Raw genomic sequence first — 26,640 nt, forward strand, 5'->3', positions numbered from 1 at the left:
GTGCAGATCCAACGTGCCCAATTGTGCTGGCTGGTTGATAACAAGGTGCATCAGCTGTTCAGGCTTGGCCTGCAGTGAATGAGTCAGGGAGAGCCCAAGCCAGAGGAAGTGGCAGCGTATTTGAACAGAAAGCTGGGAAGTTGTAACTATTCCAGGGATTAGATAAAATCTCTGCCAGAGGTTCAAAGGATCACAGCAGGTGAAGAAGTGGAGGCCAAAGCTTACCAGGACTTCACTCACTCTTCCTAAGTCTTCCAGAGCAATCAGCTCTGAATCAGAAGGGTTCTGGGTGAGCCCTGAGGGAATCCCAGGTCATTTTCCCTGCACAGAATTCAGCTGAGCAGCACGAGCAGCGCCAACCTCATTTAAACCCCACGGAGAAAGGCCGAGCCAGCTGATAAATCACCTGGACACCCTGGTTTCATTTACACTGACGGCACAATTCCTGGTTCAGCAGCAGTTCAGGGAATGTTTTCCCAGCTCTGGCAGTGCAGAAGGACCTGGGACACCAGATACTGCAACTCATCAGCCTTGGGAAGCAGGAGCCCTCACTCCTAACACCTGCCTGCTAGGGGATGTGGAAAGGCTCTGACAGCACATCCAGGGAGTGGAAGTCATGGAGAAGAAGTGGAGTTATGGAGGAAGAAAAGCCAACACAGGTGACACCCAACCACCTCATCACCCCCGTGGGACAGGGGCATTCAGGAGGACAGAGGGCAGAGCTGGGCATCAGCACCACGTTCAGCTGCTACAGTGGGGCAATTGCCTCTGTTTTAATGGAATTTGATCAAAATGCTTCTAACAAATGCTGGCAAATGTCACATTGGAGCTGCAGAGCCCAGACACTTGGTGGGATGATTTAGTGCAGAGCCTGTCCTCCCTCCCCTTCCATTACTACTCCTGTTGAAGAGCTCATTTCCTGCACCACAGTCTCTGAGGTATATTTGCTTACTGCTCAAGTATTATCTTCCTGAGGGGGGGGGGGGGGGAAAAAGCTTTGTTTTATTTCAATGAAAGCTAAAAAACTGCAGAAAAAGCCTAAAAATAGTGTCTGAGATCTCTCGCAATTTTCACTACTTTCCCATTGTAACATCAAAAGCATTGCTCCTTTATGCAGCTATTTGGGTGTTTTTCCCTGGACAACTTTGACAAATCCCACATTCCTACTGCGGAAACCATCTGAAGTGGGAGTAAAGAGACATTATTTCCAACATTTTGCATCAAAAAGCATCAACCAACATAAACAATCAAGAGCAAAACACTCCTCTCCCTGAGATTTACTGCACCCAATTGCAGCCACTGATACAAGACACACAAAGAGACTCCCCCCAGAGCCAATTAAGGGATCAGAATGTCCAGCCAGGAACCAGTTCAGTCCAGCCTACAACTGGGTAGAAATACTGGCATGTCCCTTCAATATATGAAGGTAGTTTCAGTTTGAATCACCAAGTGCATCCAAACACTGCTTTTCCTCATCGCTGAAATGAAGTTGGAGGCCAAACCCATTTCCAGCTTTAAAATCCACACCACCAGGAGCTTCTGTGGTACAGAATTCCAGAACAGTTAAACCTGGAGAGCAGAGGGGCAGTGCCTGGGCTGCAGAGATGAGGGGCTTTTAGGCTCAAAGGACAAAAAAAACCCCACATTAAAAATGTGCACCTGAGACAAATACTGGCATGAAAGAACAGCTACAGACAAAGTGTGCAGGGTGAAATGTGAGCTTCCTTCCTTTATCTGGGGGTAAGTGCTTCTCCAAGGGCAAGAGAGAAGGTTTTGGATGGAGGGACCTCGGGATGTGCAGAGGTCACTGCCCCATGGCCTGGGCAATATTCTACATGAACTGGGCAGCCTAAGAGGGCAAGGCTTGGTAGTGCCAGACATGAAAATATCTGCGAGACATAAAACAAAGTAATGTTAAAAACAGTTTGAAAATTAACTCCTAAGAACTAGGTAATAGTTCTAATATTCTCCTAATAAATCAACTCCTAAGAACTAGGTAACAATCTCCAGAGCTCGTCTTCAACCTTGCCTGTGGATCCAGGCTTTGGTACCCAAGTCACTTAAAAACATCCAGGTTTAATTAAGCAGGTGGGTATGGGTGGCTTTGCCCCTGTGAGCGGGGCCCCTCTGCATTGCTGACACAACGTGAGGGACCCCCAGAGGAAGAGCAGCGCTTTAGCTGTTAATCAGGCTCCCAGATTATCAGTTTAAATGAGTTAAAAGTGAACTACACATCCCCCTTTCCTGGCTGTTGGGACACGAGTTGAAACAGGACCATGAAAATCAAGTAACTCCTGAAGCGACTTTCACCTCCAAAGATACGTAAATTTTATGAATTCCAGCAATAAAGTCATTTCCCAGCAAAGAAGGGTTCTGCCAGCACAGCAGCATTTTCTGAGTGTGTTATTCAGCAGGACTGAGCTGCTCAGAAGGGAAACTCCTGCAAGGGGAAGGAGAAAACACGGACTGGAATGTGTGAGCCCCAGCAGCTCACCAGTGGGGAGCTGGTTTCCTCCCATCAAATTCTCTCTTGAGATGTCAAGCACCAAGGCACCGTGGGTTAATTAAACCTAAAGGACACCTCCAGCTCTGATACCCCCAAACCAGGGGAAAAGGAAATCCCTGCATCTCCCTACAGGTTGTTTTCAGGGCAGCCGTAGCAGAGAAGCCTTTAAAAACAATAAAACCTCCTGGAAATAATGGAGACCTGCTGCCGTCAGTGGGTTCTGGACGAAGCCCAAGAGCAGAGGGCCTGGGAGGTTTTATTTGCCTCCCACGGAGCATCAGGAGGAGACCTGGAAAGCCACGGCAGCAGCGGGAGAAGGGCTCTCCCCTTCCCTGCTCCCGCCAGCACAGCCAGGGAGCCGAGACAGGAGGTGAGGCTCGGCAGCAGCAACTCTGCCAACTCAAGGAAACGTCAGGGTCTGGAGAATTTCCTCACGTGTTTCCAATGTGTTTTTTATGCATTTTATTGCTCATCTGCCATGCAGATCAAAAACGCTGGAGGGATTCCAACTATTTCACACAGAATCTCACACTCCAGGCTGGCTGCAGCCCCAAAGCCTGAGTTTCTTCACTTGAAATACTGCCCAGTGTTATTTTGGGATGTGACCTGATAGCGGAAGCCCACGGGGACCCTGGAACGAGAGCGGTTCCAGCTGCGATTGGATGCCCGAGCCTGGCCGGTGCCAGCGCGGGGCTGTCGGTGCTGCTGACAAACAGGGACTCGGCCCCAACGCCTCCTTTTCACACCACAACAAAACCATGCCTGAACTCACACGATTTGGTACCCAGAGGAGGGGGCAGGGGAGTTCATCCCTCGCAGGGAAAGGGTTGCAAGTCCTGGCATGACCAGCACAAGGAGCCGAGTGGCTTGTGCTGGAAGCAGCCGGGATTCTTTTATCTGGCAGCAGGAACCACCACCCCTCTCTCTGATACAGCTCATTTGTTAAACAAACAGAGAGATGAAACAACGAGAAATACTTAAGATCAAGGTAACAAAATCCCAGAGGAGCAGAGAGACTCAAGGCTCTGTGTCGGCCCATCCCCCTGATCTGGAAGAGCAGGAAGACTGACCAGAAAGCAAATGGAATTTCTGAGCAGGGACTGCAGCCTCCCCTGCCCATCCCCAGCCTCGGTCCTTCCACGTGGGAAGAGGGAATGATCTCCGCAGGATCAGATCACCAGACAGTAGCCAAGGAAATGATGGTCTGAGATGAGCATGCGGTGGAGCTTATAAATTCTGTAAGGCCAGTTGTTTCCATAAGATGCTCACAAGCAAGACCAGAGAACAATGGCTAAATTTACTCTCCAGTTCTTTCTGAAAGGGAAAAAGCCTCTTCCTTCCTTCTAATTGAAATACCCACTTTCTATTACAAGCTCCTTTTTCTGTGCAGTTGCTTTTCCACTTACTCAAGAACTACCAACATTTAAAAATCACAAGCTTGTCCTTTTCTTCCCCTTTATTTCCACACCCAAAATACCTCAATCCTCTCCATCACAACAATCACACAGCTGACTGGCAGGATCTCCCTGCTATTTTAGGGACATGGATAGACTTGTTCCTCCTTTGGCAGCACAGACAACTGAATCCTGCATCTCATGCTCCACAAAACACTCTCTCCTGGAGACTTCCCCGTGCTCCATTCAAGCACGCCCACAGTGACAGAAGGCTCTGGAGGCCCTGCAGCCCCAGTGCCTTCCTGCTGTGCCCCTTGCAGGTTGCTCCCCCAGCAGAAACCAGAAGCTGGAGCTTAGGACCAAGTTCAGCTCCAGTGGAAACCCAGTTGATACTTCTCATCCAGAGAGATTTATCATCCAGTGTCTCCAAAGCTGACAAATCAAGAGTCAGAACAGAGATCTTCCAAGTCCTGTCCTATCCCAAAAACACACAACTCGGACCAGGGATGACCATCATTCCCCTTGCTCTGCTCTTCTACCCCCAGTTACTGTGGAGAGGAACGCGAGTCCATCTTTCCAGCACCAAAAGCACCTTCTGGGGCATTCCTGGTGTGAGGATGGGCTGGACAAGACACAAAGGGGAGGAAGAAGGACACGTGCAGCGTGTCTTTCCCATAAAACCTCTCACCATGTCCAGAACCTTCCTGGAGACCCTGCAAGTGGAAGACCCTGGTCACCCTCTGTCCCTGAGTGCTCTGTCCCGTCACACTTTGGGAGGAGTGGGAGAGAAACTAAAACCATGGATTTTGAAGCTTCCAGTTTACCTGCCCCTGATTTTAAGCTCGTATTTGTGTGGGAAACACATCCATCCACATTCCCAGGATGACTGAAGACGTATCAAATACATCCAAAGCCCAGCAACACGAGTCTGTGACCCCCCTTCTCTTAGGTCCTCCTTCCAGACGGGATAAGACCAGCAGTCAGAAGGAACAAAGGGATTTATTTGCAATGAAGTCACTGGGATTGGCCCCTCAGATACATCCCTGGAAGCTCAACCTCTGATCTGAGCATGATGATGACGTGCGGGCAACTAGAAATCAGACAGTTCTTGAGTTCAGCAAGAGAAAAAACATCAAGATCCTGGTACCAAACTGAGTGTGCCATAAGGACCTGGGAGTCCTCACGTGCCACTCACTCATCCCCGCCGTCCTTAGGGAGAGGAAGGAAGCGCCAGACTTTACTACTTCAAGGGGAAAACACCTGCCCACTAAAACAAACACCAGTGAGGTAACAGCAGCAAGGCTTCAGCCTCTGCTACAGAGTCCATATTCCCTTCCCTTCCAAGGAGTTTTAGCTCCTCTCAGGCAGCAGCGCTGACAATTACAAACCTAAGATGGGGACTGGAACATGCCAGAGAGATTCGTGCAGTTTCCTTGCTCAAAAAAGAAGCTGAAAAGCTCATTCTTCCAGGCTGGCTCCAGACAAACTGGGAGAAGCTGCTGGCTCGAGCTGCACTGCAGGGAAGGGAGCCTTCGGAGAGGAGGCTGGCAGGAGGAGGGGCTCGGTGCCACACGAGAAATTTTACTCTGATTGCAAAAATAAGCTGCTGTTCTAATCCAGCTCAGTAAATCTAGGTGAGTCTGGTCGGTTGGCAGAGAGCAGGCACAGAATGGAGCAGGGAGGAGGACAGAGGGAAGTGCTGCTGGCTCTGCCACATTCCTGCACCGGGAGCCTTGCGGAACAGCCGGCGCTGCTACCGCAGCAGCCATTGATTTTTCAGAGGTCGATACTCCACTCCCACAGATCTCCTCGGCAGGAGCTTTAATCACATCTCCTGCTCCTACCCTGTGCCACCCCTCCTTCTCTTCCCCCTCCAAATAAAATAAAATAAAGTAAAATAAAATAAAATAAAATAAATTAAAAAAAAAACCAGGGAGGGCGAGGGGACTTTCCTCCCCCTCCAAGCATGGAGCAGACGAACAAATCTCATCTCCTCAGTCTTTGGAGAGCAGAGATTCAGAGCTGTAGTCGCAGCACAAAGTAGAGAAGGAGTAACATGATTCATCCACAGAACAAGATGTCGCTGGAGGGAGAACCCGCCATGTGGAAGGGCAGCATTCCCACCCGGAGAGTGCTGGGCTCTTCCACAGGACCCTGGGAGATGCAAAAGCCAAACCCCACACAAGAGTTTCCATTTAACCCTTTGGGGGCTGCTCATCTGATGAAAAATACTCCCAGCTTTAGATAAACATTGGTACAACATCAAACATCCAAGGCAGCAGGGAACTGCGGAATTTTCCCGGACAGAGCGGTGCCACTCCAGCTGTCCCAGAAGCTGTCCCGTCCATCCAGCTGTGCTGCCACATGAAAGGTGAAACCTCCAGCTCCTACAGCAACACTGACCCCAAAACGAGCTGCAGGAAAGAGGCAGGAGGATCCTGGGCACAGGACAAAGCAACACGGCAGCAGCCCCAGAGGATGCTCTCATGGGATTTCTGATGTTGTGGGGATGCAGGGATCTACAAGTCGATCCCGTCAATGGGAAAGGCTGGTTTTGGAAAAGGCAGCTGCAGGAGGGAAATGAGTGCAGGCCCCAGCTGACAGACCTGTTTATTCAAAGAGCTTTTGTTTTCCTTCTGCAGGATTTTAGGTCTCCTCATCCAAGTCTGAAGACAAATTCCAGCTCACACAAAACACAGAATCATGGAGGAGGCAGGAAGTCCCCCTTCCACTGCCAGCCAGGAGGATATTCCCATTCCCCAGCTTCTCTGGAAGGCGCTTTCCAGGCTCATGTTCCACACAACGAGACTCCAAAGCATTTAGTCATCCCAGCATGTGATTGTGCCACCGTGCCAACCACGCCAGCCAGGGTGGGCAAAGGGAAGCAGCAAAGGCAGGAGGCTGAAATTATTACAAAAAATAAAAAGGCCCCTGCTCAGACAGTACTTTGGATTTTAAGATAAATCAGCTTTTAGTATTCTCATCAGCCTCTGAAACAATTAACAGTGACGGGATCATTTTCTAAAAAAGCAGGAGAAAGATTTTAGGATGGAACAAGATTTCTAAGGTCTCAGGCATTTGCAAGCGTGGTGAATCCCGTGGTCCTTTCCCTGGAAGGTGTCCCTGGCCATGGCAGGGGGGTGGAACTGGATGATCTTTAGGGTCCCTTCCAACCCAACCCATTTTGTGATCCTGGGCTGATTCTAGGATCTGGCAGCTCCTTCCCAAACTCCGTGGTACCTGTGGGAAGGCAGCGATGGCCCCTTGGCACTGGGGCATCTCCAGAGAAACCATTTCCATCCAGAGCTGTCTGCAGTGCCACCCCAGGCCTGGGGGTGCTGCTCTGGGTGGGATGGGGAGACTGGAGACACATTTGGAGAGAATCAAGGAGCTGCTCTTCTCTCCTGGCTCAGAGCGGTGAGCAGGCACGGGAAATGGTACCATATCCATGGAAACCTGGCCCAGGCCAGGCGCTGACGTGGGCCCGGTGCTGCCCTCGGGGTCAGGGCGCCAGAACAGTCCATTCCTGGAGATGTCACTTCTTGTCAGTTCAGGAAATTAAATCTTTTTTTTTATTTCCTTAAATAGAGGCTTCTACTTTACAGATTCAAAATCGTAATAAAAGCCAATCATACAGCTCCTCCCATTACCAGGACTGGTTTGGGATCCCGGCATGTGGACCCATCCCAGCCAATGGGAGCAGCTGAACCTTGGGCCCCTGCCATGCCCCACACATGGGCACCATGTGGAAGGAGTTTTCCCCATGGCATTTATGATCCCACATGTCTCCAAGACAAGTCAATCCAGCGTGCCAGAAGCACAGTAAGAGGGTAATGATTCCTGTGGAGCGAGAGTTCAGGTGTGGTGGTGTTTAAAGCACCACAGGGTTAAACACTCTCAGCTATCCCTGCAACTGCTCCACGCAGCAGAGGAAGGTCACACCAACAGAGCCCCTCCCTCCCAGCACGGTGGGTTCACCCTCTGGCAGGGCTCAGCTGCGAAGGAAAGGGCAGAGGAGGAGGATCAAACATCCAACATCAGACTCACAAGAGGCTTCCACACCTTTTAAAGGGTCTCCAATGGCGCCAAGTCAGCAGCAAAAAGGAAGTGAAAGCCTGATTTCCCTGCCCTACCCCACGAGCTGCTCGGAGAGCAGAGGGTCGCCCTCCACGGCAGCTCTGGCGCAGGAGCAGCTCTGGATCCTGCGGCAGCGCAGGGACACGTGTGGCAGAGCACGGAGCACTGCCCGGGATCCCAGACCAGAACTGGTCACCCTGCAGCAATTTCCTGCTCCAGCACTGACCTGCCTCACCACCGTGGCTGGGCCTGAACGAACCAGAGCCCGTCCCGGGCTGGGGGAGCTCCGGCCCCGCGCTGGGTCCTCGGCTCCGCTTCCTGCGGGGTCTGGCCCTGGCAGCGCTGCGAGGCGAGGGAAGGGCTGGGGTTTGGGGAATGTGAGCGAGGCGCAGGCAGGAAGCTGAGCTGAGCTGCTCTCGACCAGAATAGAAACAGGAAACGAGCCCGGCATCGAGCACAGCGCAGCTCCCGCGGCTCCGGCAGCGGCTCCCAGGGGATGGATGCTCGGTGCGGAGAAGGGGACGAGCTCCCCCGGCACAGGGTGGGATTAGCTCCCTTCAAACCCTGAGGAAGGGGTGGGAGGAGAGAATTGCCACATGGACACACAGCAAAGCTGCCCTGGGGCAGGTCCGAGGTGTGAAAGGTGTCAGTGGAGCGGCTGGAAGGTCAGGGTGGCTCTGAGCGGCATTCCACACTCTGCACACTTAACAAAATATAAACACTTGGGAAAAAAAGGCACAACCTTCTCAAAGAACCATGCAGAGATGGTGGGCACAGTCACACAACAAGAAAACCTCGGGCAGAGGAGCACTGAACAAGGAACAACACATTTCTAACTCCCGCTACCACCACAGCTTGGGATAAAAACCTTCGGATCGGCAGGAACTGGAATGCAGGGATCTGCACTGCCAGTGCTTCAGGTGCTCCTGGGGGAAGCCTCGGGGTGCTGGTGGCTTTATCTGCATATCCACTGTGCTGCCCTGCTTTGAAATGCACACACTGCTAATCCCTCTCCTAAGGCAAGCAATAAGACAAGCTCAAAAGGCCAAATACAAACCAAACAGAAGCAGGAAGTCCCATATGGAAAGAGAAAAAAGGAGAGAGGAAAAAAAAAAAAAAAAAAGGTTTGAAGTGACCGGCAGATTCAACTATAAAAGGTTCTTTTTCCCTGCCCCCTGAAAAAGTTGTCAAAATTACTCATTTTAAAGTGAAATTTTAAGGAAACAGGCTGCCTCCCCTCCCTCCATGGCAGCTCTGACAGTTTTTTGCTGCATTTCAGCCTGTTGCATTGATTATTTCCAGGTCAGGGGACGCAGCTGACAGAGCTCAACTTTATTCCACTTCAAGCACTCCCAGAGCAGCTGAAATGACCGGTTGGAAAGAATGGAAAATCCAAGCAGTGCTTCCTGACAACCTCCAGTGTCCAAACGCAGTAACTGCTTGACTCAGGGAGAGATAATCAAACCAAAACCACCCCACAGCTGCTGGGGACATTCACTGACAAGATTCTTCTGCCAAAGCTCTGCAGCCTCATTCCTCTCCCCACCCAACAAAACCAAAGTTTCTTAAATCCACACTGCAAAGACCCAAGGCCAGAATCCACAACCAGAAGTTAAACATGGATCAGGAATGTTTTCAGCTGGTTGTAATCCTTTCTGCCATTGATAAGACACTTTTCAGATCAAAATTCAGAGATGAACCAAAGTGAGACATCACTGAATAAACAAAACGGTTTCCCAGTAGTGCAAAATAGCAAAATACTGAGGTTAAAACTATTCCCACTCTGCAACAAGATGAAAATAAACTGCCCAGAACAGGGAGGGGGTTTCTCCCTCAGGCTCACTGACCAAACTAAGGACATTCTGGAGTGGGAATTCCAAAGTTTTTGCCCCAACTGCCCAGTTTGCTGCCACAAAAATTCAAACATAACCTTGCTGTGTCAGAACCTCCAAAACCCTGCCAGAATCCATCCTCCTGTTTATAAATGCCTTTTGGGGCCAACCTGGAAGCTCAAACAGCAGAGATGCCAGCTTCTGTAGCTGGGGAGGGATGAACAGCCTGGTGGGAGCCACTGCCTCATGCTCCACATCCATCCCAAAGACATCAGGAACTCCTTCAAAGCAGCCCATGAGACAGAGACTGGGACAAGGTAAAACCTGTCCCATGTTCCACAATGGAGAAAATCCCTCCCAACAAACCCTGAACTCCAAAGAACTCTGCAGCAGAGCTGATCTGCAATCCACACCCAAATGGATGTTCCACCAACCAATTTGCTTCCCCCAGAGCTGCTACCAGCAGCTTCCATGGCTGCACAGAAGGAAGTTGTTACCTGGAAATTTTTGACTCCTTCAGCCTCAAAATCCAAGACTCAAAAGTTAAAGGCACTGAATAAACTGGATACGACTCTCCAGGAAGAAATTTTGCTAAGGAGAAGAAACTTGGGAATCTCCTGAGAGAAACAGATTTATCCCAAGGATTACTATTCCTCTATTACACCCAGACACAAAAGACTACACTTCACTTCTCCTGTGCAATTGCAATCTAAGTTTAGTTTGGCTGCAATCGTGATGGAGATTCCCTTGGGAAGCAGTGAATTTTACAGAGAAATTCCTCACCTTGCCTGCTACAGGAAGGGAGAGCAGCCAGGACACTCACAGGGATGCAGAGCTCTTTAAAAGGCACCAGGGAGCCCCGGTTAGCTCAGGAGAAAAGTTCAGTTAATGACACAACAATCCTGACTGGGAAGGGATCCTGAAGGCCCCACCCAGAACGATCCATAGGACATTCCTCAGGCAGATCCCAAAAAAGCCACAGGAGCTGAACAACTTGACAGTGTCCCTGCCAGGAGATCAGCACCTCCTGAAAGGTTGATGGATCAGCCAAAGAAATATTCCCCCTTTATTGCTTCGAATTCCAACATGAACACTGATGCACAACATCAACGTGTAAAGGCCCAGGACCAAGTACACAAATTTAACACCTCTCAAGAACCTAAAAAGCAGGAACCTCCTTTTCCTGCTGGGGCTGATCTGTGTTTAATTGAAGATGATGCATGGCATGCTTTGCCCCAATTCCAGGATACCCAGTGAGCTATTCCACCCACCCACCACCACCCAGGCTTGGGAAAGGGCTCAGGACTCCGTAACAAAATTAAAAGCCCACAAACAAACTCTGCTCCTCTAAGTCATCCATAATGGCAAAACAGGGATCTGGGAATCCTCCTGAGCAGGATAAAACTTTCTCAACTAGACAGACTAAGCAATATCAGGAAGATAAAAAGAAATTGATAGTGCCCTTCCATGGAGCTCTTGTGTTCCTGAGCATCCCCAGGCCAAACTCCGTGCAGGAGATTGATCACTGCAAACTGAAACAAGAAGTTGGCTGCCAGCATCCCAAAGATCCTGCCTTTCAACACCCCACAGCATCCCTGTGTGAGGCCTTTCTCAGCTGGTGCTGCTCTTGCCCTACGGGATCCCAACGAGACAACAAGGAATTATGAAAGAGGTGCAAGGGAGTCTCCTTTTTTTAATTTTTTGCCTGCTAAGGAAGAGAAAAGGCCAAAAACATACCAGGGTTGGGTAAGCTAAAGACTGCTTGATTTCTTAAATGCAAATTATTTGGTGGTAAAGCCAGGAAAACCAGATATTCCCTTGTTTCTAGGTTCCTCCACTCTTGCAGCTGAGATGGATTTCTTTTCTTAGACTCCCTTCAGGAGAAGGGACAACTTGAAAAGGGCCAAATATATTTAACCACAAGGTATAAAACAAACTCCCACTTGGTGCTGAGAAGGAGCCACTTCTGCAAAGCCTAGTTACTAATGCCTATAATCCGAGTCAGAGGGATCAGTAGGATTCAGGAAGGCTCCATCAGCAGTGCCTCTGAAAGGACTTCCCACCGTTCTGAGCTGCAGCAATTTCTTCAATTACTTCAGTGGCTTCACTTCTCCTGTGCTGCTTGCCAGAAGATGGGTCACATGGAAGAACTTGTGGAGAGGCAGAGTGGAAAGAAACATGCTATTTAAAAAGATTTTTTCTTCCCCAGGCCTCAGAACAAATTAAATCTTTGTAATCAGGGTCCAAAAGGGAAAAAAAAAAAAAAAAAAAAAAAAGGAGGAAAGAAAAAAGCAACAACCCACAACTACTCCCATTAGGTGGTCAGAACCAGAATCACTTTGTATTTTGGGTGACAATTTGTACCCACGATCCGAAGGCATTATTTCAAGGGGCTCATAACAAAGCTGTTCTCATTGCTGGGAGCAAAAATAACTCAGTTCTACACACAGCTCACTCCTCTGGCCAATCCAGCTGCAGCTCCCAGCACTGACTTAGCCAGTGGCTAAAGGAAAAAATAAAAGCTCACTCACTTCCTACTGGTTAGAACAAAAGTTACCAGCAAAATCAGAACTCAGCAGCTCCAAACTTTGCTTCCAAGCCAGAGGCACAGACCAACTTGTGCAAACTAACCTAAACTTTCAATCTTTTTCTGCTTTCTTGATGTTTGAACACAAAATTAAACTACTCTGGCCCAACATCTCCTGGAACACTGGGCACTAACCTCATCCCCAACTGGTCACTGCACATCCAGCAAGCAGATTTAGGATGCCAAAGAAAATATAATTCTCCATCTGCCAAGGAAGGAGCTACATGGGACTGATCTTCCTCACTCCAGGTACCAATCAATTTGTCTTTTCCACCAACTGTTCAGTCAGACTGGATCTGAGAAGCTTAAATCAGCAGCATAAGGATCCAATGAGACAGAAAGGCAGTGGTGCTCCAGTGCCAACCACCAGCGTCACAGTGGGACAAGGAACAGGAAAATAAGGCAAAAATGAGGATTTTCCCTGGAGGTCAGGGCCTGTTCTGACAGCAGTCAGGTACCTCAGACATGGCACACAGAGAGCTCACTGAATGAACTGCTCTAGGTAGAACCTGCAGACCAGAGCACTCAGGGTTAAACTTTCCTCTCAAATCCATTACTTTTGTAAATTACATTCAATCTCCAGTGGGAAGCCAGAAGCTAATGACTTAGTAAAAAAGCACGGGCAGCCTCCACCATTCCCATTTCCAGGTGGAATACTACCAGTGCTCATTTCTCCTGCTGTGCTCCTGATTGCCCTCGGCCCAGGCCCCACTCACCGGCAGGCTGGAAGGTCTGGACTGAAGATTCAAGTTCATGTCTTCTTGCCCTTTACTGGAAGCCATTGAGGGAGCAGAGGATGCCTGGGACCCAAATGAGTCTTGAGATAACTCCTGAAACATCAAGAAACACACACAAAAAAAATCACAAATGGGAATACAATGAAGCCTCTGTTGGAATCACTCTGGGATGTTCTCACATTGTGGAAGATTTATGTCCCCTTGGTGACATTTGCCCAAAACAGGAGGTGAGAGCCAGGACTCAAAGCCAGCACACACAAACACTGCCCAGCTGCTGCTCGGAGCTGGGAGTACAGGTCTCAGGCCATGACAGAACAGCCATTCTCAGCTTTCCCTTATCACAGATCCCAGAGATCGCAGCCTGTCCTGGATCTGCCCGCTCTGCTTCGTCACCTTCACCATCTCACCCTCGCTCCAAGTACCTCGTTACACAAACGAGGCAAGTCAAGTAAAACCTTCCACTTCTCAAAAGCTGCCCTGGATGCGTTGCAGTGTTTGCTGAAAGCTCCCAGCCAGCTTTGTTTCTCCTCCCCAAAGCCAAGTCTTACACTTAAGAGCAAACTCTTCCCTTACCCTCCATGCATGGCTCTGCAAACTGTGCTAAACCAAGGACCTCTGGGAGCACCTGGAGAACCCCCAGAGAGCAGCATGAAAATCATTCCATTACGGAATCCTCTACACTGATAAAGAATCACTGAGATTGGAAAAAACCTCCAAGGCCATCAAGTCCAACCTGTGTCCAATCCCCATCTTTTGTCACCAGCCCAGAGCCCTGAGTGCCACGTCCAGTCCTTCCTTGGACACCACCAGGGCTGGGGACTCCAAACCCCCCTGGGCAGCCCCTACCAACGCCTGACCAGCCTTTCCTTGAAGAAACTCCTCCCGAATTGCCAACCAGCAGCATTTTCTCAATGATAGCCTTTAAAGCTGCAGTATTAGCCCGGCTTTGCTGGTTACCACATCTGCGAGCCACAGGAGAAGTCACCAGGTTTGACCATTTTGTCCCACCCACTTTGCTGCGTGCAGTTCAACCGATTTCAACGCACGAAACACAAGATGTGCCCCAATATTTTTTGGAAAGGACTTTGAGAGGGAAGCAGAGCAGGAGGCAGCCTACCTGAGGCGGGGGGAAGCGTTGCTGGGAGTAGGCCGAGGGCTGCTGCGGCGGCTGCGCCGGGGGGTACGACGAGGAGGGCTGGGACAGGGCCGAGGGCGCTGCGGGCTGCGACTGCTGCTGCTGGTACGGCGACTGGGACTGCTGCTGTGAGTAGGGGGGCTGGCTCTGGGCGTGCTGCTGCGCCGAGGGCTGCTGCTGGGGGTACGGGCTGGGCGACTGCTGATGGGGCGGCTGCGACTGCTGCTGCGAGTACGCCGGCTGCGAGGCGGGCAGCTGCGGCGCCTGCGACTGAGGCTGCTGCTGCTGCTGATACGAAGGCTGAGAGTGAGGGGTCTGGGATGGAGGCTGCTGCGAGTAGGGAGGCTGCTGCTGCTGCGGATGAGGGCTCTGCTGGTTGTAGTAGGGAGTCTGGCTCTGCTGCCCATACGCGCTGGGGCCCTGCTGCCCGTACGGAGGCATCTGCAGAGGGAGAGATGGAGTTGCGCCCGTCACAAAGGTGTTTCTCACTCAGAAATTCAGAAACCTGTGCAGAGCAGTAATGTGCTGGAAATGCCACTACCTAGATACTTCCCAAACAACAGCAGAAGTCACTCGTGTGTGACATTATTCTTGGCAGTAACCGAGTTTTAACAGGCATCATAGCTAAGTTTTTAGGGATCCCTATCTGACCACCCTTCAACAAAAGTAACATTGAAAGGAAAGACTGCTTGCTCCAACAAAAAAAAAAAAAATTGCCTTTTGAATCCTGCAAACAGTCCAGCAGGCGCCACTTGGATCATGTAATAAGCCAAAACTGACCTGGAGTCATTTCTTGTGCAAAGAACAGCTGTGTCTCTAACACAGCACAGCAGAAAGAGGATCTCCCTCCCCTGCTATTTATTTTTCCCTTGTTGGAGTCACTGCTCTGCCACTGCCTCTCTTGGAGACAAAGATTCCACAGGGTATCAATCCCACCTGGATGCAGGTGTGGTACAAAACACAGCCTGAAGAAATGCCATTTTACCTAAACAACCAATTCCAGCCTGGCTGGAGGGACTCAGGGCTGCGCCTCTCTCCTGTCCCTGCTGTACCAGCCTACGGAGCTCTGGAAGCTGTACCTGCTGTGCGTAGGAGATGCTGCCCATCGTACTTTGCGTCCTGCTCTGCATTCCCATGGGGTATCTCTGGGGGGTCTGTGGCCCATAGGGCTGGCCGGGGTAGCCGTGTCCTTGCTGTGGCCCCGCCTGAGGTCCCTGCTGCTGCGTGTAGGGGTTGTTCCCTCCGTAGGGCTGAGGCCTCATCTTCCCCATCTGATCCATCGGGCTCGACGGCTGCAAGGCAACACGGGACACGTGAGGCACATCCACAGACACACAGGAACTGCTCGTTTCAACATGGGAGCTTCCCAAAAACCCCGGGGGAAACTCCAACAAGTTGGCACCAAGGAGAAGCTCATCTGCCTCTTCCCAGGCGCCGGACCCCAGCGTTACATTTGGAAACACAGCAGGATTCCTGCTGCCCTCCCAAACCCACCATTCCACCAAGAACAAGCCCAATGAGAGTCATTTAATGCTGACATCTCTCCTGTGGCAGGACAGGAGGAAGGGGGGAAGGATCATCAAGACAGATCAATTATCAGTGTAAGTGGCTTTTCCCCACTGTAGGTAGTATTTTAATGTCCAGATATTCCACAACAAGGTAAATTTAGGCTGAAAATTTAAATATTCACAAGAAACACTGCTTCTTTCACGTATAACAAGGTCTCCCAAAACACTACAGGCTGTTAATTTACACTTATGCATTTCAATTAATGCACATTGATGCAGTAACACTGGGCAGCGCTGCCGACATCCACAGTCTTCAAGACTGTGTTTTCATTTTTGAATATATTTTTTTTACATGTGCTTTGTGTCTGCTGCCTTTTGGAGAATAAAGAGTTTCTAAATCAAATTTATTCAGATGCACGTAAAAAATTTGTCAACCTCGAAAGTCAGGTCCCTGAGCTTTAGAGCAGAGACAATGAGATGAGTGAATAAATGCAACTTTCCTTGGACTTCTTCATCTGTGCTACCGCTGCCTGGAGCCAAGATTTAGGAATAGTCAATCGAATTTCCTGAAAACACTATAAACCTCAACACTGTAAACCTCAAACCAGGGCTTTTTCACCTTGGCAGTTATTCCCCCACTAAAGAAAGGGCTGTTCTGGCGTGGTGACCTCTAAATGAATCCCAGCACAGTCCTTAACCTCCATCCCTTGGACTGAATGGGAATCCTTCCCTGAGCTCCTGGTGACCTAACTAATCCCAATTAGATGTTTTCCACAGATCACCATGACAATGGACTCTCTATTACACCATCCCTTCCTGCCACCAGCCCTGGGGTGGTGTTTGTACAGATCCACCCTCTCTTGCTGAGCTCAGGTGCTTGAGGAGTGGCACTACAGGTCTGCACAAGCACACATCACACACAGCTCAGGCTGGAAACCCCACAGAATCCCGGAGACCAGAGCAGGATTCCACTGATGTCTGCAGAATCCACCCTCTTGGGGGGCGGGGGGGAAGAAGTTCTTGCAGTATGAGAAAAGCTTTCCCCAGCAGCCAGCACAGCTTGGAGCCCCAGCACACATTTGTGTGCCCAGCTGTCTGTGGAGTGTGGCTGCCAGGGAGGCTCAACCCCGAGCCAGCACTGAGCACAGGGACACCACGGGCAGCTCGTGGGGCTCTGCTGGAGCACCAGAGGCTGGGATTGAATGGAGATGGCAGGAAAAGCCCCACTGCTGGGAAAGGGAGAGGCTGCTGGCTGAACAGGGCTCTCTGAGAGAAATTTGTGTCAATACGGCACAAGCCAATGGAGAACAAAGTCCAGGTGCTCTGCTCTACCCCAGCTCAGGGCACCCATGGAATCTGCCAAGCTGGAAGGGACCCACAGGGACCATCAGGTCCAACTCTTAGCCCTGCACAGGGCACCTCGAGTCACATCCTGTGCCTGAGAGCGTTGCCCAGAAGCTCCTGGAGCTCTGGCAGGCTGGGGAAAGCCAAGCCCTCTGCCAGCACGGCGTTTGCCATCCTGTGGAAGCTGTTCCCAGCCGACCCCGCGCATGGCACCGGAGTGACTCTCCCTGCAGAGGCGGATTTTGGACGCCCTCCCACGCTCAGCTGTGCTGGATGTTCCCATTCTCGTCCATGCTCACACCAAACCAATTCTGAACAAGTTTTACTCCACGTTTTATGTTCAAGCTATCACAGATGCTGCTGCTGGGGAGTAGCACGGGCAGAGGCTGCAGGACTCCAAGGCAGCCCCAGATCCCTGCCCTGGCAACGCCGTGCCCGGAGCCCACACCAGGCACCCACACGGGGCCTGTGCCAGCTCGGAAAAGGAGTTTCCATTCGTGGGGGCAGAAAAAAGAGATCTTTGAAGGCTCTGGTGGAACCCTCAGAGCTGCAGGGCCTCAGTCCTGAATGGAGCACCCATGTGGAGCTCCCATACACCCTAAAGGATGCAAATTGTGTTTACATCTTCCCAGCAATTGTCCCTGATGCTTCCCAAGTCTTGCCTTGTGGGTATCCCCTTGCATTACTGACATCTTCTCGCTGCCCACATTATCTCCTTTGGTATGTAAAATCAGGGCCACCAGGAGCTTTGCCAGCCCCTGGCTTTTGACTTCAGCCTGCTCTCACCACCCCCAAGCACTCACATCCTTCCTTCCACCTGACAAAGTGCAACTTTGGGGTTACTGACTGAATATTTCAGCATCTTTTCCGTTCGTTACTTGCTTCCTCCTGGTTGTAACTCACCTTTGCAGCCCTCTACCAAGGGTAGCTTCTCAAATACATTCTTTTTATTTTCTTTATTTTTTTCTAAATACACTCACACCACATGCTGCCACTCCTGCACTGATTTTCTTGTCTGTGGTCACCCACAACACCAACCATCTCTTGAGGGAGGAGAAAACAAGGTGAAGATTCACTTTTCCGTGACTCCTACAGGAAGCATGACAACTACTAAAAAACTTCCAAGAAACATTTGGAACTGTTTATGCAGCCATTAAAAAAGAAAAAAGAAAAAAAAAAAGAAAAAAAAAAGAAAAAAAAAAAAAGAGAGAGAGAGCAAAAAGAGAAAAACCCAAAACACAAACCCCAAACATCTTTCCAGGATGTGACCAAGTCACCTTGACTGCTCAGCGTAGGAGGACACGGCGTGCCTCAAACTGCCACCCTTCCACCAGGCCCTAGCACAGAGAGGGTGCTAAAAACAAACACCAAGAGCATCTAAATTGCAGCCTTATGGATAAAATTCCATCACCAGGAGAAATGTAAACGCCAGCTAACCCCTAATGAAGGAACTATTTCAGACACACACTCCTGACTCGTAGCAAGGCTAATTTGTGCTCCCCGGGGTTGCCATGTACATCTCAAATGCTGCAATGTGTTGTTTCCTCCTTCAAAATATCCATTAATTCAGAATATCCCACACATCTCTGTTGCTGATGGGGCTTTAACTGCTCTGGACTTGGTATTGTTCCTCTGGCTCAAAGAGCCAACCATCAGGAAACTTCCTTGAATCTGCTGCCTCAAAACCCTTTTAGGGAGTTTAACTCCACATGCCTCAAGAAAAGAACAAAGATGAAATGTAGGGATTGATCCAAGGGCTCATGTGAGGATGTTGGGAGGAGCAGAGGCTGCACAGCCCCTTTGCACACCCGTGTCACACGAGATGGGCACGCTGGGAGGAAGCAAGAACATGTCAGGATAAATAAGGAAATACCAAACCCCGACTGCAAAAGGCTGGAAATTCTTCTCTGGGCTGATACATGGGAAATCCTTTCAATAGGAAACCACAGGAGTAGATTACTGTGATTACACTTCAAAAGCAAAGGCCCTGCCACAGAGAGACATAATTGAGAGAAAGTGTTGCTCCTTGATCACTGAAGTCCAGACCCCCTGCTTACACCTCCCTGCATTCACAGAAATTGCTTCTATTCTCCCTCAATCCCACTATCTCTGCTGTTGTGTAACACCAGTAAGTACCAAAACTTGGCAAAACATTGTCCTGCCACCAGTCAAACTTCCAAAAACAAAGTTGCTTGGTTTGGTGTGTAAAGAGAGTGACCATAAGCCTGTGCTCCAGAGAAACTGCGGAGCTTTTGGGGTAATTTAAGATATTTCTAGACTAAGAGTTTGTAACAGCAAGCCCAGAGTGAGCTTAAATTGCCGAGTTCAAAAGCTCTTCAAATCACTCTGCGTGATGTGAAGGGTGTCAGGCCCCTATAATGAGGCAGTGCAGTGAAACCAGCTCTTCTTCCAAACAACACCGGGGTTTTCCCTAAGAAACAAAAAAAGCTTTAAGCAGACAAGAGGATTCCAAGAACAATTCTTTTCAGATTTTGTCCGGTGGAAGAGAAATTTGGCCTCCTGAATGAATAGCTTGGTTAAATTGGAGGGGACTTGCTATTGGTCCTGTCAGGAAAATGAATAAAGGGAAGAGGCAAATCCCACTTCGGAAGCAAGAGCCAAACCCTCCACTGCTGTACAGAAAAATGGAATTCTGACCTTCCCCATTACCTTATTACATATTTGTATTTTATTAGGCCAGAGGAAGAAAAGGAAGGAGAGTCATTCACTGAACTCTCCAGTTTCAAATCAGCGTCATTCAATTATTGGCAAACGTGGGTGTTGGCCACAACTGGTTTCTTCAGCTGCCCCCCCTGAACCCCCCGAAAATAAGAAGGCCGAAAAAATAAGAAAAAAAGCCCTAAGCTCTCACCTTGGCTTTGAAATCTTTTCCTGACCAGCTTTATTGTCCGTTTTTTGTGATAAAAAAATAATAAAAAGCATTCCTGGCTGTTTAACCGAGAGAAGCCCTAATTGATTCCCACAGTCATTAACCTGCATTTTACCTCGGAGAGTGGTAGTTAAGGAAGTCGGCACTGCTATTTATAACTCATCTCAAATTGAGGGCAGACTGCCTAAAATCTAACACATCCCAGCTGTACTCCTGTTTGAACTGGGGCCAAGGGAATTTTTTAAAGCAATCTTGGCACTGAATGAATGACACCAACAGTATGAGCGCGTGTGGTTGTGTTGTGGTGACGTAGCGCTGGAGGTGGAAGGGGACGGGGGGGCCGCACTCCGTAATCCCTCTCCCAAGCCCAGCTCAGCCCCGAGCCGGAGCCGCCCACCCAGAACCAAACACAGGAAACGTCTTTTCCTGTGGAACGCCTTGAAGTGAGAAGCACATGGCTAATCTGCATAAAAGCAAAGCCACGCCACTCCTGCCAGGAAGGTTGTGCTCGGAATCCCTGGCCATGGAGCCGCCGCCTGCGAGGGCTTGGACCCGCGCCGGGAATCCCAGAAAGGGCCGGGAACAGATGGGGAGGACCCCGGCAGCACCAACCATTGTCTGGCTGCTGAGCACTGGTACAAAGAGGAGCCTGGAGAACCCAGAGGGAGGTGGCAGCTGCTCCCGGGCCACCTCAGTTTGGCCGGAGAACGGGGGCCACCGCAGTGAGGTGGAAGTGGCCAGGCTGAGATGATGCTGAGCAGTACCAATGGTGGTTAACACATCCCACAGGCTCAGGGACAAACTGCTCACCTCCGCCAGCCTGGATCCCCAGGGGATCTCACTGGAGTGAAGCACATGGGTCTTGAGAAGAGGGACCAGGGATTCAACCTCCCACCTTTAAGCCTTTGTCCTAAACCAAACCCCTGCCCTATTCCCACGTTCCAAGGGCACTGTGAGAGTTATGCTGCCTGCAGCTCCAAGACACCAAAGCCCTGAGCACGACAAACCCCATTTCCCATGTGATGTTGGGTGTGATGGTACCAGCTCACAAAGCACAGGGCTCACGAACAAGTGTGAAACACAGGGAGGCATTGCCCAAAGCTGGCATGAGGCCCTGGGGATCCACCAAAACCAGCCAGGCTGTAGTGATTCCACAGCTGAGAGCAGCAGCTCCTCTGCTGTGACAACACCACAACCGTGGCTGATCCACAACACCACCAAAAGCGGAACTACTGGGGACTGGGGACACAGCAGCACCCAATGGGCAACACGAGAGGCTCCAGCAAACCCAGTCCGAGCTGGTCACTCGCGTTTGCACATCACACACTCTCACACGCATCCGTGTCTCCCAAAACTCCACACACGGGCGACTCCAACTCCTGCACAACTGGAAGAATGATCACAAAGCAACAACTGCCCTCATTCAGGAGCAAACACTGCTCACCCTCCAGTGGGGAACTCTTTCATCTGATCTATTTAAGGTGTAACCGGCTGTGCTGAGGTCAACACCCCAGCCTGAACTCGCTGCCTTTTATAGCCCGGGTCACGCTCCGATGCCTCTCTTCCCATGGTGGTCTGCTTTTAAAGAGGGACAGAGGAGGTCCAGGGGAAGCTGAAGCTAAAATAAAGACCCTCCTGCAGGACATGAAGATGCCCCCAGAAGAAAACACCTTGAAAACCCCATGGTAATAAACACTCCATGAGGTGTATCCACCACCTCACTGGGACAGTTTAAACAACAAGCCTGCTTCTCTGACAACATCATCACAGAAATGCGCAGTTCCTTTTTTGCTTTTCCCCTCCCTTTTAAAACTTGAGAAATCTATCGACTTCCTTCAGTCTCTCAGCACAATCACGGCAGAACACCGAGCCCATGCCGGCCCTGCTCAGGTGCCACCAGGGACTCTCCTTGCCTTCCCCCCAGGGCAGCCCCATCACTTTGGGAACCCCACTCCATTCAGGAAGCAGGCGGGGGTGCTCTGACTCACACCCATAAGCTTGGAGTGCCAAAACCTCACTTCTGGAATACAGTACAGGGTTACAAATGCTCACTCCTTGGAAACGTGTAGGACAAATCCATTTTCACATAAGCTACAGAAAAATAAAACTCCTCCCCTCGCCCCCACAAATCCCAGAATCTAACTTGGATTTGGACACGTAACCAGGAGGTGATGTATCATCATCTCATTATCAATGGCCGATGCAGATTAAAGTCTGGCTGCCAAAACAAATGACCTCTGCTCCACAGTTTCAGTTCTGCAACCAGAAAGAGATTGGTTTTTCTTCTGATTTTTTCCAGTAGGTCAGAGTTTGACCCAAGACACTTTCTATTCCTCTAAACCTCTGCTAACGCCCCAACCTCAGAACAAGCTCATGACACCAACACAGAAGGAGAACAGGACTCTTTCTGCATTACTTCAGTCACCTGCTTCTATCTGGAGCTCCTGCAAGCCTAAAATCTGCCCTGCTCAATGTTTATCCCCTCCTTGATCATTTATTACATCACTTTCTTTGGGGAGATCTGCTATCAATCCAGATCCTGAGTTGTACCAGTGGAAGGAAGACGAGTGAGTCTCTCCCAGCAGCCATCCTGTGACCTGTATCTCCCTGCTAAACACAATCCAGTAATTACCCATTAACGTTTCTCAGCAAGAGCCCAGTCCACACATCTCAGAGGACTTTCCAAAGCGCAGCTCTTACTAATATTCTTCTAATTGATTAAAACTGACCAGAGTTTTGATTACAGGATGTATCATTATGGAACATCTTATTCCTGAAAGAAGTCAATCAGCAGAAGGCGATGTGGTGGGGAAGTGAAATGAGAGTCACCCCTCAAAGCCTCACTGGAAATAACCCGACAGCAGCACAGTGTTCGTGCCCAAGTACAGCAGAGTTGGTGTTATTTTTTATTTTATTAAAAACTGGAGGGTGGGAAGCTGCCAAGCCTGCAACAAGCACCACGATGGTTCCTCAGGGACACCTCTCCTGTCTGCAGGCTCAGAGCACATCCCTGTGGAAACAGCACAAGGGATCCCCACCACCTGAAAATCAGGCAACAACCAGAGGACTCATTCCCTTTCCCTCCATCTCAACTACTTACACCATGGCAGGACATTCTGACAAACATCATTTACTGACTTAAATGCAGTCAAAATTAACAAAGGATTAAGATTCCTGTACAATAGCTGATGACCAGTGAAATTTTCAGGCATTTCCCGGGCAGTCAAGGTCAGATGATGCAGTTTGTTATTCACATTGTGAGATCCCTGTATGATTTCTATATAATTTCTCCAATAATTCCTACTGACATTTAAAATACAATTTCCTTCTATCCAAAGAACTAGGTAACTAGCTATCTATCCCTCACTCTCAGACTTCAATTCACTTTACAAGGACATTATTCAACCAGCTCGCCCCAGGATTCCCCAAGTGCCACTGCTGACTCCTCCCAAAAATCCAAGCAACACCAAGATGTGAAGAAAACTGTGCCTGAGCTCCATGGGAGATGATCCCAAGGAACATGTGATCGTTGTAATGAGGTGCTGCTCCTTTTAAGATGGAAAGAAACTTCCTTCCTGCATATTAAATCAGGCTTTAAGTTTAGCCAACCTCCTACTTCTGCTCTAATGAACTGGAGGCAAGTCAACAAAAAGACGCTCAAATGTCTCATTACAGCACTCCCGTTCCAGCCCGTTCCACACTGGAAGGAGCAACTGAGCTCGTGTTGTACCACAGGAATGGGACTGGGCCAAGAGCAAGCCATAAAAAAAGCAGGAGGAGGAAGGGCTAGGATGGAGGAGCAGAATTACACTCAGTGTCACCACTGCTTAAGTGATCTCACTCCAAGGAGTACGAGAGCAGCTGTTCCACATCACCAGCGAGTCCCAAAATATTTGCTCCAAACAGCGCTGAAAACCTGAAAGGGCTCCAGATGCCCCATAAATACATTCAGACAATGCAACCTGTGGCAGACTTCAGTCATCCAGCTAATTCCCTGTAACCCCTGCTTCCTTTAAAACAAGCCCTGCTGATCTCACGGACAGATGTCTTTTGCTACTGAACACAAGGGATGTTTTCCAAAATCGGACATCTGAAGGAAGAGCCAATGCAAGGGCTCACTGGAGTTTACTTTCTAGAATAAAGGTAGTTTTATCAATTCATTAAAAGCCTTTTCTGCACAGAAATCTGAGGGTGCTTGTGCACACTCCAGAGTTGATAAGACACCTCCAGCACAGCCTCCTGGGTTCCTTTCTAAGAACACGTTCCCGGTAAATCTTCATCTGTAAAATGCAGCAACACAGGTTTCTACCCACTGTCTGAAAGCTCTGTATTTGAATATCTCATCACTTTGCAAATTCATCTCATTTTATACCAGAATAAACAGTGCCTGAACAGACTCAACTGGACAGGCAAACTCCCATGACCCCTTCCCATGCTGGGATCAGCATTCCTGGGGAGCCCCCGGGATCAGCTCAGGGCTCTGAATGACCCCAGAGCCCCACAGCCCCACCTCTCCTACCACACACAGCACCACGAGGGAGGAGGACACGGCCACACTCGTCCTTGGAGAGCTGCAGCTCTCGGAGGTGCCTCATCCCAGAGCTCCCTCTCATCCAGGGTTTCCACAGGAGCTGCGTGTGGGGGCCTGCAGCTGCTCCGAGCCATGTCTCAGCATTACACAGCCTCTCCCCTGCTCCTGCAGAATGACTGAATTTATCTAAAACTGTGCATTATGGAAGATCAAAATCATCCAAGAAGTCTGAGGTTGGGGATGAATCTGTGGAAGAAAGGCAATCCCAGGTTATGCCAACACAAACCCCTGTGCTCCATCACATCCTCGCCTCCCACAGCTTGGATTCAAACTCACAGCTCCACAGTGGACACCACCCCTGCCTTGGGATGGGGTAACGTGGGTCAGGCAGCTCTAAGAGCCCCAAGACACAGCCCTATCCCAGCCAGGAGCTTAGGATAAGCATCACTGGTTACTCCAAGAGTCCCTCAGGTACAGGAGCTGTCACTGCACACTGTGCGTGGCACCGGCACCAGCCCCAGCGTCACCTCCTTAGGAAGCAACCTAGTAAATCCCAAACCTCCTCTCATCCCTCCTGACCCTGCTGTGTTTTGTATCCAGCACAAAACAAGGTAGCAAAGCTTTGTTTTGCTAATAGGAAACAGAAAAGTTACTTTATTTCCCTTGTCATTACAGCAGCTGACAAATTTGGGTGCTATTTTTACGGATTTTATTGAGCCTTCTCTTATTTTAGCCTTAAAATTCAACCTTCAAGCCTCCCCTTCAGTTCCACGGAACCAAAAATATTTAAAATTGCAGTAATGACAAGTTACCATCTGCATTTACTGAGGACGGGCTCGGCAACTTTACAGCAAAGCCACAACCAATCTCCAGTATTTACACCCAGACGAGCTATTTGCATCCAGCAAAGCAGGGCTGTCGTGCCTGCCTTGGGAAGAGGGGGCTGGGGGAGATGCAAAGTCTACGTGGGCAAGAAACTCAGAGCTGCAGCCAAGGCAGCTCCAGACAGCAGGGAAGACACTCCTGGAACCTTCACCAAGCCAAGGCCGCCGTGATTCAGGTTCACTACAGACATCCTGAGTGACGCAAGGTCCTTGTCACTTAAAAATACTAATTACCTTTTCTGAAAAGCCCACCAGGCCTTGCTCACAGTGATTTCTGAAGCCTGGGTCTGTTGCCCCACACTCATATCTGTCCTTGGGCTTTTATTTCATCTCCGTCCAGAAAAATCCAGATTTCTTTCCAGGCAGAATGAACAACGTGGGGAGTTGCTTAGCGAGTTAAGAGGAGCGTGTGCTGGCAGCTGGGGAGAAGATACAAGAACTCCCAACTGTGCCAATGCCATGGGGGGAGGAGGAACAGCCAACGCTGCAAAGTCTTCACTGGTTCCAGGAACAGGTATAACAAGAAACTGTAAGACAACTCATATGAGGAAAGGAAGATGAGACATGACTGCACCTTGACAGCAGTGACAACTCTGAGCAGTTTATTGCCATTTACAGAGTGATCAGACGTAAAGCTCACCTTAACTCCTTCTCCCCACTCTGCGGGAGCAGCGCCGTGGCCTTGGCACAGTGCACTTCCAACACACTCCACATTCATCACTAAAGCCAGTAAATCCATGCTCTGAGGCTCAGCAGCAAATTACACCTGGCTCTCCTGGTACAAGACCCTGGCTGAGTTACTCACCTGAGCGTGGGGCAGCAGATTTAGCACCTCACTCCAAGGAAAAGGCAGGGAAGGGTTAAGGGCCAGAAAACAGCTGAAAACCAAGGAGCACTCGATTGCTCTGGGATGTTTCATACAACACTAATCACTTCATCTGATTTTAATTCCTGACACCAAATCAGCATATAGCTTTTCAAAGGAAATCTTGTCCCAGATTGCAAGGTAATCAATCACAATTAACGTGGAAAGCAGCTTTTTGCAATGCCATCATGGCCTGTGAACTGAGCAGGAAGGACAGGGAAGGGGTTCAGAAATATCTTTCAAGTACAGGCAGACAGGATAATTTGGGATAGGATCAGTCTGTCAGTGTCTCTTGAACATCCAAGAGCAGACAGCAGCCAGTCAGGGTTCTTGCTTCTCTGGAGCATGAG

General features: G+C 49.7%; 1 protein-coding gene across 1 annotated transcript in view; it reads right to left on the reverse strand.

Moving 5' to 3' along the window:
• The window catches only part of ARID1A (AT-rich interaction domain 1A), a 55,141-nt gene that overhangs the window by 17,709 nt on the left and 10,792 nt on the right, over positions 1-26,640 (reverse strand). The window contains exons 2-4 of the mRNA XM_082296591.1: positions 15,348-15,560; positions 14,251-14,709; positions 13,113-13,226 (exon numbers count right to left, since the gene is read on the reverse strand). Coding sequence (XP_082152717.1) covers positions 13,113-13,226; positions 14,251-14,709; positions 15,348-15,560 — 786 coding nt within the window. The remainder of the gene's footprint in view (positions 1-13,112; positions 13,227-14,250; positions 14,710-15,347; positions 15,561-26,640) is intronic.

Source organism: Coloeus monedula (genome assembly GCF_965178545.1).
Source record: "Coloeus monedula genome assembly, chromosome: 24".
NCBI lineage: Eukaryota > Metazoa > Chordata > Aves > Passeriformes > Corvidae > Coloeus > Coloeus monedula.